This window comes from Trachemys scripta, chromosome 10 (genome assembly GCF_013100865.1).
Source record: "Trachemys scripta elegans isolate TJP31775 chromosome 10, CAS_Tse_1.0, whole genome shotgun sequence".
Classification (NCBI taxonomy): Eukaryota; Metazoa; Chordata; order Testudines; family Emydidae; genus Trachemys; species Trachemys scripta.
Window position 1 is genome coordinate 77,224,092 of NC_048307.1, and position 11,965 is coordinate 77,236,056.

General features: G+C 41.9%; 1 protein-coding gene across 1 annotated transcript in view; it reads right to left on the reverse strand.

The window, feature by feature from the left end:
- Positions 1-9,340, reverse strand: part of TTC23 (tetratricopeptide repeat domain 23) — a 28,737-nt gene extending 19,397 nt beyond the window's left edge. Inside the window, exons 1-2 of the mRNA XM_034784901.1 lie at positions 9,320-9,340; positions 5,352-5,567 (exon numbers count right to left, since the gene is read on the reverse strand). Of these exons, the coding sequence (XP_034640792.1) occupies positions 5,352-5,567; positions 9,320-9,340 (237 nt within the window). The remainder of the gene's footprint in view (positions 1-5,351; positions 5,568-9,319) is intronic.
- Positions 9,341-11,965: the final 2,625 nt, after the last annotated feature.

The following is an 11,965-nucleotide window of genomic DNA, read 5'->3' on the forward strand; positions in this document are numbered from 1 at the left end:
GTACATTAAACCCCAACTTAAGCCTGCTGATATCAATAAAATGCAAAATATTGCACAACTGAAAACAAGTGAATTCATCCAAGGAACACAAAGGAAGTTCCAATTGGGGAAAAATTACAACTACAGTGCAACTTTCCTTGGGCATTCCACCTTTAGGGTCCAATCTTGCAAACCCTTTTTCACATGAATAATCCCACTGATGTCAATGAGACATCGCTTGTGAGTAAGGGTGAGTAGGACTGGGCCATTAGAAAAGATTTTAAAAGACTCAAAAAGAGCCTATTACATTTCAATCAGCACCATGCATATGTGGTACCAAAAAAACTCTTCTTAAGCAATGTTGGGGTGACAAACAACTGACAAAAGCCAAGAGATAATATTTTAATAAGCATTGATTATATAATTCCAGTATGTCCCTCAGCCCGCGCTGCTTCCAGCAGCTCCCATTGGCCTGGAGCAGCGAACTGCGGCCAGTGGGAGCTGCGATCGGCCGGACCTGCAAACGCGGCAGGTAAACAAACCGGCCCGGCCCGGCCCGCCAGGGGCTTTCCCTACCCAAGCAGCGTCCCAAGTTTGGGAAACACTGCTCTATGGTTAGTGGATATATTGTCCTTGCTGGTAATCTCTTAGCACCCTATCCAACTCCCATTGACATCCAACTTGTTGACTTGAAAGGGACTTGGATCAAGCCCTCAGACTGTATGGAAGTGTACGCAGAAGAGCTTCAGCCATAGCCACTTTGGAAAATGTTCAGGCCTGTGGAGAGAATTTAGTCTGTCAGATACACAGGTTTTCCCCTTAGGCCTTCGCTAGAATATTGACAATGGTGTTAGTATGTGGTGTTAAAAAAACAGATTAGCAAACACAGCCTAACTAAAACCTAAGCATAGACCAGGCTAGTTGTATTTTAACACATTAGCTGGTCAAAGTGACCCACAAGGAAGAGTCTACGCTTTAATTTGAACAATGTATTAAGTGTTAAAGTCTCCATGACATTGTCTACACTAGACTTTTAGAATTTGTTAGCTGGCATGTTCTAACAATACATCTTTAACTCCTAGGATAGACTACACAATTGCTTTCACTTCTTCCCTTCCTCTTGCATGTAAGTGATGTAGTCCATCCCAAGACAATCTGAGTAAATGGTGCAGTGGGAGAGAAGGAATGCAGACAGCAGCAGAAATAAAGTCAGCTGTGAAATGATCTGAAAAATGCAATTTGCTACAGCATAGGGAGCACCGGGGATGTTTGCCAAGTATCATGGGCAAAGCACCAGGAATTTTTCTAGTGTAATGGTGATCCAGTACATTCCTGAGTTTAGGCAGAATGGTTACTGTTTTCTATTCAACCTCATTAATGGAGATTTTCAGTTTCATTTTATTCTGACTTTCAAACAGGAATTAAAACTTTCAGATAGACTTGCAACTTGGATACAAAGGCACTTGATGCTTTATTATTTAAGGAAGACTTAAACAATTGTCACTCATCACTTTATTAATTACAGAATCTCTGTAATGATTACGAGTCAGTCAGTGTTCCCATTATAAACCCCTGCTTACAGAAGTATAAAACAGAAAGGTAAAGGTTCTGGTCAGAAACTGGCCATATGATCTCTCAGCCCAGATGCAAGATGTTGGCGTAAATTTGAAGAAAATTAAATGTACACAAATTTTAAAGTGAAATGTGTCCTTAAAGGTGTGGGATCGATATTTCTAGGAGCTAAGAACCTCTGTCCACAGACTAATTAAATCATAGGCTGCTGCAGGACACAGCATTTAATTTCAGAAAGGTGAACTACACAAAAATGAGGAGGTTAGTTAAACAGAAATTAAAGGGTACAATGCCAAAAGTGAAATCCCTGCAAGCTACATGGAAACTTTTTAAAGACACCATAATAGAGACTCAACTTAAATGTATAACCCAAATTAAAAAACATAGTAAGAGAACCAAAAAAGTGCCATGGTGGCTAAACAACAAAATAAAAGAAACAGTGAGAGGCAAAAAGGCATCCTTTAAAAAGTGGAAGTTTAAATCCTAGTGAGGAAAATAGAAAGGAACATAAACTCTGGCAAATGAAATGTAAAAATATAATTAGGAAGGCCAAAAAAGAATTTGAAGAACAGCTAGCCAAAGACTCAAAAAGTAATAGCAATTTTTTTTAAGTATATCAGAAGCAGGAAGCCTGCTAAACAACCAGTGGAGCTACTGGACGATCGAGAAGCTAAAGGAGCACTCAAGGACGATAAGGCCATTGCGGAGAAACGAAACAAATTCTTTGCATCGATCTTCATGGCTAAGGATTAGGGAGATTCCCAAACCTGAGCCATTTTTTTTAGGTGACAAATCTGAGGAACTGTCCCAGATTGAGGTGTCATTTGAGTCACCAGGACCAGATGGTATTCACCCAAGAGTTCTGAAGGAACTCAATTGTGAAATTGCAGAACTACTAACTGTTGTCTGTAACCTATAATTTAAATAATCTTCTGTACCAAATGACTGGAGGATAGCTAATGTGACGCTAATTTTTAAAAAGGGCTCCAGAGGTGATCCCAGCAATTACAGGCCGGTAAGCCTGACTTCAGTACTGGGCAAACTGGTTGAAACAATAGTAAATGGATCTAGACCAGGGGTTGGCAACCTCTGGCACACGGCTCACCAGGATAAGTACCCTGGCGGGCCGGGCCAGTTTATTCACCTGCTGACGCGGCAGGTTCGGCCGATCGCGGCCCCCACTGGCCGCGGTTCGTCGTCCCATGCCAATGGGGTGGCGGGAAGCGGCGCAGGCAAGGGATGTGCTGGCCCGGCCCACAAGGGTGCTTACCCTGGTGAGCTGCGTGCCAGAAGTTGCCGATCCCTGATCTACACTGTTCTAAGTGGTAGCAGATGACAGAACAAGGAACAATGGTCTCAAGTTGCAGTGGGGGAGGTTTAGGTTGGATATTAGGAAAAACTTTTTCACTAGGAGGGTGGTGAAGCACTGGAATGGGTTACCTAGGGAGGTGGTGGAATCTCCTTCCTTAGAGGTTTTTAAGGTCAGGCTTGACAAAACCCTGGCTGGGATGATTTAGTTGGGAATTGGTCCTGCTTTGAGCAGGGGGTTGGACTAGATGACCTCCTGAGGTCCCTTCCAACCCTGATATTCTATGATTCTATGATTTTAAAGAACAAAATTGTCAGGCACATAGATGAACATAATTTGTTGGGGAAGAGTCAACATGGTTTTTGTAAAGGGAAATCATGCCTCAGCAATCTACTAGAATCCTTTGAAGGGGTCAACAAGCATGTGGACAAAAGAGATCCAGTGGATATAGTGAACTTAGATTTTCAGAAAGCCTTTGACAAGGTCCCTCACCAAAGGCTCTTAAGCAAAGTAAGCGGTCATGGGATAAGAGGGAAGGTGCTCTCATGGATTGGTAACTGGTTAAAAGAGAGGAAACAAAAGATAGGAATAAATGGTCAGTTTTCAGAATGGAGAGAGGTAAATAGTAGTGTCCTCCAGGGGTCTGTACTGGGCCCAGTCCTATTCAACATATTCATAAATGATCTGGAAAAAGGGGTAAACGGTGAGGTGGCAAAATTTGCAGATGATACAAAACTGCTCAAGATAATGAAGTCCCTCCCAGGCAGACTGTGAAGAGCTACAAAAGGATCTCTCAAAACTGGGTGACTGGGCAACAAAACGGCAGATGAAATTCAATGTTGATAAATGCAAAGTAATGCACATTGGAAAATGTAATCCCAACTATACATATAAAATAATGGGGTTTGAACTGTCTGTTACCACTCAAGAAAGAGATCTTGGAGTCATTGTGGATATTTCTCTGAAAACATCCAATCGTTGTGCAGTGGCAATCAAAAAAGCGAACAGAATGTTGGGAATCATCAAGAAAGGGATAGATAATAAGACAGAAAATATCATACTGCCTCTATATAAATCCATGGTACGCCCACATATTGAATACTGCATGCAGATGTGCTCGCCCCATCTCAAAAAAGATATATTGGAATTGGAAAAGGTACAGAAAGGGGCAACAAAAATGATTAGGGGTATGGAATGGCTGCTATATGAGGGGAGATTAATAAAACTAGGACTTTTCAACTTGGAAAAGAGACAACTAAGGGGGGATACGATAGAGGTCAATAAAATCATGACTGGTGTGGAGAAAGTAAATAAGGAAGTGTTATTTACTCCTTCTCATAACACAAGAACTAGGGATCACCAAATGAAATTAATAGGCAGCAGGTTTAAAACAAAGAAAAGGAAATATTTTTTCACACAACACACAGTCAATCTGTGGAACTCTTTGCCAGAGGATGTTGTGAAGGCCAAGACTATAACAGGATTAAAAAAGAACTAGATAAGTTCATGGAGGATAGGTCCATCAATGGCTAGTAGCCAGGATGGACAGGGACGGTGTCCCTAGCCTCTGTTTGCCAGAAGCTGGGAATGGGCGACAGGGGATGGATCACTTGGTGATTACCTGTTCTGTTCATTCCCTCTGGGGCACCTGGCATTGACCACTGTCGGAAGACAGGATACTGGGCTAGATGGACCTTTGGTCTGACCCAGTATGGCCATTCTTATGCTTCCATAAAACACTGCCTCAACAACGTATCTCAATTCAAACCCAAAGGAACCATCTCTAGTAAGTAAAAAGCCTTTTCAGACTCCATATCTATTAGTGGCAAAGCTGCTCTGCCCAGACTACAGCAAGATGCTAATTATTGTCATTGTGATGGTGGATTTTGTTTTAATAATACTTAGAAACATCTGTCCCACTAGGAAATACACAACTGACTCATTTCACATATTCCACCAAACAGCCACTGGGTGCCACCTATATGTGTAAGTATCTAGCTCTTTACAAGTCTCTCAAGCTTTATCTTTCTTTGGGAAAAGTAACAAAACCAAAACCAAACCAGGCACCACCAACTGTGTTGATGGTTTCAGATGTTCTTAGTAGTAATATAAGTCCTGATCCTGCAGGGTGCTGAGTGTCTTTTTATAGGAGTTAAGGGCTCCGATTGCCATTTTCAAGGTGCTTAGAACTTTACAAGATTAGGCTCCGAGTTAGTGTTTGTAAGCATCCCGGGCAATTTTCAGTGTTCTCCAGCGTGGTTTAGATGCACAAATCCCATTATTATTAACAGGAGTTGGGTTTTTAATGCACTGCCTTGGCTGCTGCCTGTGTACCATTTAATCCTTTAACAGGAAGTAATGTCATGATATTTTGAAAAAATGCAGTAAAGACACATGTTTACAAATTGTGCATGAGCCTCATTATGGTAATGATTTGCTTATCTATTAACCATGACATTTAGCAAAAAGCCTTACTTGAAACTTTCTTCACCTTTACCAGATGCTGGATTGCTGTTGCATGATCCCCAAGAACCTGTGCTACTCCTGCCATTTTCTTGTGTACAGGAATACATTCCAGATTGGTTTCACCCTTACACTTCTCAATATAGCTCAGAGCTTTTTGATAGCAGACAATAGCATCTTCTGATCTTTTCTGACACTGGTATAATCTGGAAAGTAAAAGCAGGTTTTCTTTTAAATTATATAGCTGTTAAAAGACTCATGTGCCAGGAGGATGCATTTTATGTAACACAGAAGTTAGCCATGTCTTAAGAAATTTAATCTCATTGCCAACTTTTTATGCCAAAAACCCACAGTAGGGAAGAGTAATCTTGACACCAGAAAACAACAAGTGACTGTATATTTTCTTGTTGATTGCAAGTGACAAACATTTTCTGGGGTATCCAAGTACCTAAAGTCTTAGGATACAATTCCATTGCCAGGAAGAGCAATTCCATACGTGGAGTGAGTGGTGAGCAGGCACTAGCTATCCACAACGAGAGGAGAATTTTTGCCCCTAAGTTTTAGTCTTAAACTTCCTCTTCAATAAAACGCTAAGCAATGTGTTGCCTAAAAATCAACAAATGTTTAATCTGGAAAAATGGAGGTCTCTGATTTGCATCTTAGCTTCCCTTTCTTCAACCCGCATTGTATGCTGCAGTACGAAAGGAGAGAGTCTTACACAAATCATACTCTTAATATGTTTAGCAAACTGAAAGACAACACAACTGAAACTAATACCAGTAAATAACTTAGGGCCAGAATGTGGCTTTACCAGCCCATGCCGTATTAAAAGGGTGTATAGAGGGAAAAATACCAGCAGCAGTGGCTGAAGCACATGGCATAGTACTTCCAGGGGCAACAGAGAAATGCAAAGAGATATTGCCATCCTCTTTAAATGGTTGCAGTGTGTGCTTCTCTCCAGTGTCAGCCATAGAATGCCAACCAGTGCTGAAGGTAGGCAGGGGCCATAGACATGCCTACACTTATCTTGTGATATCCAACCCTGCTAGTGGGAGTACAAGCATCCGGATTCTGGCTGCCACCTGCACAGGTGGATGAGTCAGGCACAGAAAGCCCATCCCCTCCTTGCACAAATGTGCAAGAAAAGCCAGGAACCTCTATCTGAGGTCTGAATTAACTCTTTGTGAAAAGAAAATGTTTCTCACTATTCTAACGTATTTAAATCTTCTGGAAAATGCTTACCTAGTATAATATATTCACTAAATATAAAAGTTTTTTCCCCTAAGAAATGACTTCTCCACAAAGATCTATGGCTATAGATTTGAAACAAACAGAATTCATGGCAGATGGCTAATTAGCTGATTGAGCCAACTGTCAAGCAAGTGAAAAAGAACTGTAAAATAATTCATAAATCTAGAGTGAGCCAGTGGATATCTAAATCCCTTTGATTTCCCCCCCTAAATTATTTTAGCCTCCAGAACTTGCCAACTTTCAGACTGCTTAAGCAAAGGAAAAAAGTATGCATTTTCAACTCTTCTTGTTTCCATAAAGCACCTGGGTCCTGCCAGGGATGTAAAATACTGAATAAATAGCTCCTGTGTTTGCTGGGTAGATTGTTAAAGTCATAGAAGAAGAATAGAAAAAGCCAAATGCCATGATGAGATCATGTTGGTAGTTCAATGTCCTGCCTGAAAACTATGAAGCAGAGGAGAAACTTGTATATGCTGAACAAATGAAAATGGGTCTTAAACAAAGATCAGAAGGAACCATAGCTATGCCAACATTTTATTATTATTATTTGTATGGCAGTAGCATCTAGAGCCCCCAGTGAAGAATTCCACTGGAGGGGGGTTCCATTCCACATGTATGTAACAAAAAGAGGGCCTTTTAAAGACAGTGTTCTCTGTTTCTCTTGTGTTTGTGGCTCCAAATAATAAGGTTACCCAAAACTTGAAATGCTAGAAAGCAAATCCAGGTCCTTCTTTGATGACCACAGAGGGCTTCCTGCAAGCAGATCTGGAGCCAGATGAACTGATCATGTGTGGATCTTTTGTTGCTCTTGGAGTTAGGAGTGTGTGCATGTGTGCGTGCGTATTTTAAGACCACAGTCATTGGGTTGAAACAGCCTCTTCAGAGCAGCTCTGCAGCATGAGATGGGGAAGGATTCCTTCCTGCCTTCCACCTACCTACCCAAGCCAGATTCTCAGATTGGGTGCTAAACTGAGGACCTGGCCCTAAATTATGACCTCTCAACACTTACTCATGAGAGTAGATCTTAACTACTGAGTGGTCCTATTGATTTCAGGGTGGACTAATCAGGATTACTTGCGTAATTAAGGGTTTGCAGGATCTGGCCCTTACATTACAAATGTCATTATCACTGCACTAGTAATCTAGCTAGTAATCTTCTAGAGTTGATGGCCAAATGGGACACTTTTGGTCATGGTAACAAATGTACAGGGTAAAGAAGTACATTTCAGGCATCAAATATTAAATGTGTGATCATAAAAAATGTAACACTTATTTAGATCCAAATTATGTTCTCACTGAAGTCAATGGGAATGTTGCCATTGACTTAAATGGGACAAGGATGTAGCCCTGAATGAATTAAAAAAGTATATTCCTATTATGACAAAATAAATAGGAAAGAAAAACATATTTTGAATTAGCTTTTTTCTTGTGTTGTGCAGAGAGATCCTCAGAAATTCACTGAGGAAACACTAGTTTATTTAATCTGCCAAATCAAATCCATGGAAATTGTAGCAGATGTAAAAGCCTTGTCCAGGGGTCGGCAACCTTTGGCACGTGACCCATCAGGATAAGCACCCTGGCGGGCCAGGCGGTTTGTTTACCTGCCGCATCCGCAGGTTCGGCTGATCGCGGCTCCCACTGGCCGCGGTTCGCCGCTCCAGGCCAATGGGGGCGACGGCAAGTGGTGCAGGCTGAGGGATGTGCTGGCTGCCGCTTCCCGTCGCCCCCATTGGCCTGGAAAGGCAAACCGCAGCCAGTGGGAGCCGTGATCGGCTGAACCTGCGGACGCGGCAGGTAAACAAACCGGCCCAGCCCGCCAGGGGCCTTACCCTGGCAGGCTGCGTGCCAAAGGTTGCCGATCCCTGCTCTAAATTATGCTGGCTGGAATGGATCCTAGAGATAGCTTGGCTGCTGAAGGGATTGCCAGAGTTCATCACACTCCGGCTGAGTCGCCTTCTGTCTCCAATCATGTTCCCAGTGCACCCAGGAATGGCCCCCAACTCCAGGGGGAAGGGAGTGGGTAGTGTCGAGCTGGCTATTCCAGCTCTATGTCACCCAGGATTTCCCTACAACCAGGGAATTCCCAGTTGCCCTACTAGGCACGGACTCTGCACTGTCACAGTGACAAAAACAGGCAGGAGTCAGGAACTTAAAAGAATGAGATATTCTTAGCAGACATTTGTGCAAGATATCAGCATCTTGAGCACCTCCTTAGAAACTGCTCAGCCCAATTTCATTATCACTTCTTCTTTCATCAGTTTTTGCTCAAACTTTGGCTGCTTAACTTTCTAGAGACCCACTGCTCAGGAATTCTCGTAAATTACTTAATGTATCTCAACTCAAAGTTCCATTCATTTTTTGCTCTTTAACCCCTTTACTGCTGCTAGAAAATCTGTGTTTTAACAGCAACAGAAGCTTCCTACAGAGAGTCCATTAAAAAAGATGGAGTAGAGTTTTAGGCTGTACCTGGTGTGTTATTCAATAATGAAGCAGATAGGTAAAGCAATCACTTGGAATAAATGCTGGAATGCAATTATAACCACTAGATGACTTCACCATAAAGGGCTAAATCTTGCAAGCCCTTTACACACAGATCTCTCATTGGGCTCTGGGACAGAAGTCCACTATAACCTAAATTCACTATAAGCAGGTTCCACTACATGCCTACATAACTCAAAGAGCTGTGTACACACCACACTTGTTTCCTTCACTATTTATATGCACAAGGTATGAAAAACAGCTCACCACCTGTCTCACTTCTGTCATAACGTAATCAGGCCCTGACATTAACACTGTCCTGATACGAATGACAGAATAAAAAAAGTTCAGTCTTATACAACCAAGATCTTAGTTGGAATAATTTTCACTGAAAATACACACTTGTAACTAGTTAGATGAAAATATGCAGATTCAGCTATGTGTTATTTAAAAAGAAAAAAAAAACATTTACACTCACACTTCACTCTCCAGAGTATTATAGTCAACTCTGGGATGAACTATGGCACCCAGAGAACGTTTTAGCCAAGGGTGCTGGGCAAACTTACAAAAAGTGCATGGGATCTTTAATGTCCATATAGAGAAGACAGGGCTTCAGTTTTAATGTCTCATGCAAAATCTACACAAAAGTGCCTGGGATCAATTTATCTCCTTCAAAAGAAGATTGAAGGGCTAAGATGCAAGAAAAAGAAAAGTCAAGAGAAAATGTGATTTCCAAATAATGCAGAAATGGAACAGAGATGCATAGCAGTGAATAAAAGCATTAAATAAGTTGGATGACCTGAAACAGAAACAGCCTGAGGTGAATGTGAGTGACATTTTTAGACCTCTGCTGTCATATAAATAAGAAGTTTTGCTTTGACTGGATCCAATGCACAGTCAAAAGTGCTTAGATAGTCCTCTAAAACTACTAGCTGAACAAGTATTGACCCTCTTCTGTAGATAAAACTCAACTCAAAGCAACTGTAGTGAAGAGAAAAGGGTGGCAGATCATGGCCCAGGCAGAATGAAGAATAGAACTGGAGACAACCATTGTACAACCTCAATGACAGCAGAGAGCAGCGGTAAAAATATTACTAAGGTCATGTAAAAATAGACCAAAGAATGTGTCATGCCACTTGCAGCTTGAAACTAACAAACATCTACATGTGGTATAAATCTGCTGCGTAACTTGTACTATTTCTTGAGTTAAAAGTGAGGGGAAAAGCTGTTGATAAAGTTCTGAGCTGAGCACAAATGATCTTAGTTCAGGGAAACCTGTCACGTTTAAGGAGTTTTATAACCTAAAATCTAAAAAGAAAGCAAAAAAAAAAAAGTTATTTAATAAATGCACGACAGGTAGCAAACAGCAGCAACTGGACTAGATAAGGAATGATGCTGGTTTATGTGAAATGAGTTTGGTAGCTTTAATTGAGTTCCTAGCCAACCAGTGTCCACATAGTAAAAATCCCAGTCCCAGTTGTTTACATTCTTCACCCTCTCTAAAGAGAGGCTCACAACTGGATAAGTCATGGAGACTGACCTATTCTCTCACCCTGAAGAGATAGTCCCTTTTTGAGATACTCTGGCTGGAGCAGTGGGGAAGGGGTGGGAGGAGAGGAAGCTTGTTCTGCCTTTCCTGTACTTGCTCTGTGTATTATCAGTGGAATTTGGTCTCTAGGGATGTCAATCAGGCATCAATCCTTGCACATTTAATATCAGTAATATCACTGGGAACTGCAGTAAGCAAAGGGTACAGTTCAGGTTAAAAATCCACTATTAGTATGTCATCTGCTAGGATTTTTCCCTTTGGACTACTAGTAGCTTCTACCACTTCCCCAGTCTATTCCATGGCCTAATTGATTGCACTTTCAGGAAGTTTCCCTCAAATCATCAGCTCAGCACAAATCTGAGGTGGACACTCTGTTTTAAAAGCTACTCTTTTGAGACAATGTTTTACCAAAACAAAAGGGCAAAACATGCCATTTTAATTCAAACTAGAGCATTTCAGATCTCTCATTAGAACATGGAATTGAGACAAATCAAAGTGAAAGGGAGTCAATTAAAGTTTAATATATTTGAGGTAATTAAATAAAAGAACAATTTTAGCATAAAGGCAGATGTCACAGAATCATTAATCACTGGAATATGGCCACTAGGCATGCAAGGGCTCCATCTGCCTTGCAATTCTGGGTACTGTTTGGGAGGCAACAGCTGATTTAGCAAAGGCTTAGGATTCAATGTAAACAGCATTGAAACCAATAGCTGTAACTTTGTTATGCTCAGCTAAGCAGGTTCTGCTGCATCAACATTATTTGCTAATGAGATAAGCTGGACATTGGGAAACAACACATAAGATGACCTATTCTCTTCAGTTACATGAATCCTTTTCTGCACCAGCAAAAACACAAATACTTTAGGGAAGTTCTCCTCTTGTAGCCCATAAGACCATTTTGCTAGCTTGCTATATTGCATAATGTGTTTTCTTCATTGGTTTGATTGATTATACTGTTATTTTCTTGGGTTTTGTTTATGCTGAATCCCAGTATATGTTACTCATAATAGTTGGCTGTAACGCAAGGAACCTACAGGCCTGTATCCTGTTTGATTACCTAGAGCAGTGTTTCCCAAACTTGGGACACCGCTTGTGTAAGGAAAGCCCCTGGTGGGCCGGGCCGGTTTGTTTACCTGCCACGTTCGCAGGTCCGGCCGATCGTGGCTCCCACTGGCCGCGGTTCGCTGCTCCAGGCCAATGGGAGCTGCTGGAAGCGGCGGCCAGTATGTCCCTCGGCCCATGCCGCTTCCCGCAGCTCCCATTGGCCTGGAGCAGCGAACCGTGGCCAGTGGGAGCCGCAATCGGCCAGACCTGTGGACGCGGCAGGTAAACAAACCGGCCCGGCCCACCAGGGGCTTTCC